This window comes from Carassius carassius, chromosome 43 (assembly GCF_963082965.1).
Source record: "Carassius carassius chromosome 43, fCarCar2.1, whole genome shotgun sequence".
Taxonomy (NCBI): Eukaryota; Metazoa; Chordata; class Actinopteri; order Cypriniformes; family Cyprinidae; genus Carassius; species Carassius carassius.
Genome location: NC_081797.1, coordinates 15211691 through 15219100, shown reverse-complemented (window position 1 = coordinate 15219100; position 7410 = coordinate 15211691). Strand labels below are relative to the sequence as shown.

Genomic DNA, 7410 nt, shown 5'->3' with positions numbered 1-7410 from the left:
CTGACAAGTCAGAAACATAATATAATATAATATAATATAATATAATATAATATAATATAATATAATATAATATAATATAATGTAATATAATGTAATATAATGTAATATAATATAATATAATATAATATAATATAATATAGCGCAAGGTTGTGGGTTTGATTCCCAGGGAACACATGTTTGGTAAAAATTTTAGCCTGAATACAAGTCGCTTTGGATAAAAGCGTCTGCTAAATGCATACATTTATTTAAATGTATATAATATAACATAATTATATTCAGCTTTTATTTATTGACATTTATTAATTTTATTAATTTTATGCATTCATAATAAATTAAAAACATGTACTATATAATTAATCAATTTAATTTATCAACATGAAAAAAATAAATACATGACAACTGAATGGTACTATAATATAATATAATATAATATAATATAATATAATATAATATAATATAATATATAAATGTATTCATAATCATAAATAAATATTTTTATAAATTAAAAAGTAAAAAACATTTTTTTTGTAGAATTGTATACATTATCATTATAAGTGACAATATTCTATTCTATATAACCTATAGACAGACAGATATTACAATTATATTACAATAGGTAATTATAAATAATATTAGGTAAAAAATAGTTTTTTTAATTTTTTTATAGTGTACATATTTAGTGGTTATATTGATTCCTCAGCAACCTATTTTAAATCTGAAAATCTGTGTTTACAATTTCTGTTATATCATATTTTCTTCAGCTGCATTCTAAATATTTACTTTTCATTCTAATTCTATAGGAATCCGGTCTTACCCCACATTCAGCTCTTAGCTGCTGCAGCAGTGTAGAAAATGTGAAACGCCTCCCACTGACATAATTTGTTTCACAGTTACTGCCCACCAGCATGAATTAGATGTTGACATTCTAATTTCATGCACACACGGGTGTTCAACCCCAACCCCACTGTCCCTGGTGTCCATCGTACCTACCTGGAAACAAGCGTCTGAGACCAGCCTAACCCCCACCGGAGGGGTCCACTGACTCTCTGAAGCCTGTGCTATAATGAGATCATTTATATGAACCCAAACATGAAGATATATGGCAGTGACATCAGAAGCACCTGTTACCAATTCTGAGTGTGTTAAGCATGGCAGATGTGTAACTGACCAAAATGTGTTTGTTTATTTATTTATTGTGCCTTTTTATTCATTCATTTGTTCTATTTTCTACTTATACTGTTTGATTTACTCATTTTTTATTATTTGTTTATTCGTTTGTAAATCACTATGTCTCCTAGAAGACTATGACTAGCTTTGTATAAGCTACTGTACCTCCACTAACAATGGGTCAGGCCTATACCTGATTTAAAGCAGACTTTTTTTGCTAAGCATGCACGGAGTGTATACATATATTTGTTTATTGCGGTTGTTTTTAGTAAAAATCCACGTGTGGCTACAAAGTAGAAAGAAAAATAGCCATCAGCAAAGCATAAACACACATCCGTTCCTCCTTCAGCAGTGCTGCGTGTCACATTTGCAGAGTAAACCGAATGCAACTTTTGCTTAGCGTCGATTAATTTTTACGCTTTTACAAACAGTATTTTGACAGCCCATAATATGAGTGGAAACATGAGGAGTGCGCAGCTGAACCAAAATCTGGCCTCATTCTGTCAGTGCAGACCTTCGGAGGACTCCAGGTGTATAAGCTATTGCAGATAGGCTAAGACTTACAGCGTTAATGAAGAAGTTACAACCAAACGTGATTTGATTTAGGCTACATCTTGTCAGGTATTATTATTCTTTTTTTTTTCAAATTTAACTATTTGCGATATAAAATTAGTGTTTTAACCAAGTGTTTCGCGCTATTTGCCTTCAAACTATACACACAAACAATGCGTTACCTTTGTTGCAGAAGTTAAAACCGGACTTTTGATTGAAATACTGTCACGTTTCACAGATTTAACCCTTTGGGATGTCATTTTAGCGAATTGTTTGGCGCTGTTACCCTCAAACCATTCATGATATCTGACACAACAACACGTTTACGAGTTACCTTTGTTGGTGAATAGGCGTAAGTTACAGTCATACTTGTTTTAGTTTTCCTGTCAGTTTTCTCAAATTTAACCCTTTGGGATATGTTGGTTTAGGGAACTGTTTGGAGCTGTTTGCCCTCAGAATATTAACGCAGCACAACAACAACAACGTGTTTGATGAAAAAGTTACAACCAAACCTGTTTCGATTTACATCCTGTCATTTAACCCTTTGGGATAAAAAAAGATTGGTTTAGCGAACTGTTTGACGCTATTTTTCTTCAAACCGTCGATATCTGTCACAACACCTCCGTGCTTACGTTACCTTTGCTGACTGAGTCTTATCGTGCAAAACAAATGAAGTCATTCGAGTTCAGCAAAAGCCAAGAATCAACCAAAGTTCTGTCAAACGGATTTGACTTATTGCTCGACAATAAACAGCCGTCCACTGTCCATTTCATCTCTCTGCGCTGGAGGTTAATTCGAGTTTATTACCGACGCCTCAGTCGGCCTGCATTAAGCAAATCATAAATTATGCATGCTAATTACCTTGGGCTCCCACTGTAGTGAATTCTTTTAATTAAACTACATTGTGGTTTTGCGTGGCACGCTCTATATTTTATCCCCCCTGCCTAGGATGACCTTCTTCTTTGTATGAGTGGATCATGTAGTGGATGGTTGGGCATCGTTTTGTCTTTGCTTACACAACAGAGTTCACGTCGGTGTTAATGAGCAGAGAAAAAGTCCACTCGAAGACAACCAGGCCTTCGTTATTACGAGCCCTGAAATCACATTCACAACAAGCTGCTGCTCTCCAGCATAATGTGAGACACTGGACGACTTACCTGAATGTTGATTTGAAGAGGTTAGACAACCTACACAAGTTCTGTGTGCTACATGCAAATGCGTGGACATATAATCTTAAAACCTGTTTATTTCATTTTATTTAGAAATAGTGTCTACATTTTCATGTGCTATGCTGTATTCGTTTTAGTTATCTGACTGTATCAATTTAAGAAAATATTATCTCATAAAATATCATATATTATCATATAGCCTATAAAATATTTGACATATGACAGATAATAATTTAATGAATACAGGAATTATATTTGTTTGACACTAGGCAGTAACCAAGGCTGGTTTAGCAGCACTGAAATAGTTTTATGTTATGTCTTTAATACAATTAATACAATAACTAATCAACTGCAAATTAATATATAATAAGAAAAAAAAACATTTTCCTCAGTAAAGCTATCATTTTTCGTTTTAAAGCTACAATTGATCAAATTAATTTCTATAAAACATGCCTGTTGATTTATACTTTTCAACTTCTTCAAATAAAATTAAGAAAAAACTTTTTATTTTGCTTTTGTAAGACGGGTCTATTGCTTTATATATATATATATATATATATATATATATATATACATTTTGGTTTTTTAAGTTTCATTAAAAAAAACGAAATATTTTTGTTAAAATCTGTAAAAGAAATCTGTAAAATTGTTTTATATGCAGACCATGACCTTTCTCTTTAAAAAAAAAAAAGAATAAATAAAACATATGTTTGGACATTACATTTATTATACCGCTGTGAAGCTCGTTTTATATTTATATTTTGTATATCCTATTCCTTGTTGAAGTAAATGCTTAAAAACTAAACATACACTTCTGTATAATCAGTATGATAACCTAGAGTAAACATCAATGCAACACAATGTCAAACCCCAAAAAAGAAAGTAAAAAGAAAAGAAAAGCAAAAGGGGAAGAGTGAAAAAAAAACTTGCAGTGTTGTGCAAACAGTCTCTCAGGGGGAGGGGTTGGATTTAAATTCCAAAGGGGTCTCAGAACTCGTTTCCTAGTCCCCCAGTCAGCTATGTGTTTGTGAGAAATCGGCCTTTTTGTCTTTCTGAAAAAAGACTAAATCTACATCGGTGGCCCAGTCTAAGTTTGCAATTCTTTGCACTTTCTATTCAAGTGAATGAGGGCGAATGAAGTGGCCAGGGACCCTTTATTTGATCAGCTCAATTGCATAAAGTGACGGAATTCTAATGTATTTGCTTAATATCCCGGAGAAGGCTGTTGCTCCCTATGCAGGGACGCAGACAATGCACCTGTTTCTCGCATTCTGACCGCGACATATCCTTTATCAATGGACCCCCCATTAAATCTGAGAGTAAAAAAAGAGGTAAAATGCTGAAAAGCGCGAAATCATAGTGTAAAAATATCCAACATAATATAGGCTATAATTATATAAATTAAACATAAAGAGTAATTTTAAGGTAAAGAAAATTGAAATGAAATTATATTTAAACTGAATCTAATTTTGGGGATTTGTGTTAGTTAAGAATTTAATTCTACCCTATTAAAAACAAAAATAAAAATAAAAAATTTGGAATATCGGGAATATTTAAAATAAGCAGTTTTGGAAATATGAACTAGTAAAGTCTAGAAATACACAATGCATAACGTCTTATTATTATTTTCTCTCTCCTCGAAATAATTTCTGTCCTCTGATGAAATGTAAATGTTAAGGTTTAAGTCTCGACGTGGAGTGTTTTGTAGCTGAAGTGAGAGGCTGAGCTGATGAATGAGTCTGCTTGTGCGCGCTGTGACTGCGGCACAGTAACTTCATGCATCCTAATCAAGAGCTTCATTCATTTATTCCGATCCGTCGGTTGTGCTTTTCCTCGAAGGAAAGCGCTCACCTGCGTGATCCAATGATTTTATATCTTTTAAGATGTTCTGAAAATATGAACAGGTATTTATTCTAAAATTAAAAATATAGCATTCAGGATATAGCCTAGCATTCATATTTTTATTAATATTAAATAAGTAAAAATGAAGATAGATTTACTTAAGCAAAAGTTTGTAAAGAGCAAAAAGTGAATTAGGCTAATTACTGTTTGCATTTATTCATTTTAATAATAATAATAATATTGTAATGTCATTATTTTTTACATTTTGATTGTACATGAGAATTTGACCGTCTGTGTGAAGAAAGAGAAAACCACTAGCTAAATTCACAAACGAATGTATACGTTTACACAATTTTAATGGAAAAATATTCTGATGACCAAGTTTATAATTGAATGCAGACATTTTGAAAATCTTTTAAAAGCACGCATGCTTGCAGCAAAACAACACAAAGTCTGGAAAAGGCATGCTTTATATCTGAACAAAAAGTACAAATGTACGGCATTTAATACACATGGTCACCACGGCTTTAAATAAACGCTCACAAAACATTTCCTGCAAAATATAATGTAAAACATCTAACTCAAAAGTGCATTGGACACAATTCAATATCACTTATTTGCAATTATTCACATATTTACTTGAAGACCCTATCTTTTAAAACTATTTTAACTTTTTTTCAAGTTTGCCATTGTAGCATACTGTACTTGTGTGTGTGTGTGTGTGTGTTTTAGATCAAGTATAGTATTTGGTTTGCAGACTGATACAAGTATAGTCGTCTATAGGACGTTAGTAGCATGACTACTAACTACATAAAAAATAATGAGCATTCCAACTTACGCAGCCTATTTCCAGCCTATTTCAGCACGATCAAATTATCTAACAAAATGAAGATAGGCGATAACCTGTAAAACGACGAGCACTTGCCATGTGCGATTGAAACACGAAGCAGATCGCAGTGCTTGGAATGTGTCGGCAGTCAACCCACTCGGACGAACACATAAATTCTGGATATTTAAAATGTAAAAACTCTTCATTTTACAATATGGTATCCGTGTCGATCCGTGTGATTGGACTCATCGAAAGCAACACTTAAAATCTGAACAACATACACATAAATTAACATCACTGCAACATAGATAGCTCTTGCCTTGATTGTATAGCCAGTGTTTTTTTTTTCAAGGTCTATAGTTAAAATTCAACTTTGGAGTACAGGTGTCCACCGGGAGGCCCAGTCCGCAGGTGTCAGTGCACCGCGACCGACTGCAGCGACGCGGGGCCCGTCAGGGTCTCGCTCGGGGTGGCGGGACTGCTTTGGCTGGTCGCTGTCTGCGGGGAGGTCGGGCTCAGCGACTGGGGAGAGTTCGAGAGGAAAGCGTGGATGTGGTGAGGCAACGCTGCCGGAGTGGGTTTGATCGGGACGGGGATCGCCGGTAAGGTCTGTCCGCCGTGGCAAAGCGACTTGATGGGCACACCGTAAGCACTGTAATCGCTGCTGGTCATGGAGATGGGCGCCACGCTGTCCATCATGCTATTGCTGTACATATGGGGCCAGGCTGTGGTCAGCTGGTTGTGGAGGGGATACCCAGTGGAGAACGCCAGCCCTCCCGGCACTTTATACTCTCGGGCGATGATGTTCTCGATGGCGAACGGGTGTTTGAACGTGGACGGCTGGGACACTCCCAAGTTGTAGCTGGACATCTGGGGGAGGTGGGTGCCCAGGGCGCTGAGCCGGAGCTTGGCTTGCTGCTGGAGGTAGTGGGCAGCGTCCGAGGACTTGCTGGGCGCCAGGTGCTCTGATGTCATCACCTTGAAGCGTTTGCGGCGTCGCAGGAAACTTCCGTTCTCGAACATGTCTCCACAGCTGGGATGGAGAGCCCAGAAACTGCCCTTTCCGGGCTGATCCGGGCGCCGGGGGATCTTGATGAAGCAGTCGTTGAACGACAGGTTGTGGCGAAGGGAGTTCTGCCAGCGCTGGGTGTTTTCCCGATAGTAAGGAAAGCGGTCCATGATAAACTTGTATATCTCGCTAAGTGGAAGCATCTTCTCCGGACAGCTCTGGATGGCCATAGCGGTGAGGGAAATGTAGGAGTACGGTGGTTTCTGATCGCTGTATGTGTTTCTCCCGGGTCTAGGCATCCTGTTCAAATTCTGCCGTTGGAATTCAGCTGGAAGTCTGTCTTTGTGTCTTCGAGTATTTCTGCCGAGTTTATTAATTTTTTTCTCTGAGGAGCGTTGAGAGTCTTCCTGCAAGTTCACTTCTCTGGTGCTGTGAACTCAAGAAAGAAGAAGCAGTATGGTTTCTTTCTTCCCAGGCCAGCTTGAATAGACCAGATCCTCTCTCTCTCTCCGTCTGTCTTGATAAGACTAAGAGCTAAGTGGCTGCCTCCATGTCCTTCCTCTAACCATCTGATAGTTTTATGTGGCGACATGGGCAGAAAAGACCCCTGTAGAGGCGCTTCATTAATGTGCCACTTCTTTGCTATCACATGACAATCGCCTTGGGAGGAGGGGGGCTGGGAGAAAGGCATAATCTAGTTTCATTTACACCTATTTACATGGACACCTTGGGCCAATAGAAATCATTTCCATTTGAAGACAGAGCAAAGGGGTGAAAAGACTCGGCAACCGGAATTGAACTGCGATGGCACCCGGTAACAGTGTGTGAAGGTATGTGTGTGA

General features: G+C 37.0%; 1 protein-coding gene across 1 annotated transcript; it reads right to left on the bottom strand.

Moving 5' to 3' along the window:
• Nucleotides 1-5069: 5069 nt before the first annotated feature.
• On the bottom strand, nt 5070-7189 carry LOC132125234 (forkhead box protein B1-like). The gene has a single exon (XM_059536530.1). It carries the CDS (start codon nt 6865-6867, stop codon nt 5974-5976), a length of 894 nt encoding a protein of 297 aa, XP_059392513.1. The 5' UTR covers nt 6868-7189; the 3' UTR covers nt 5070-5973.
• Nucleotides 7190-7410: the final 221 nt, after the last annotated feature.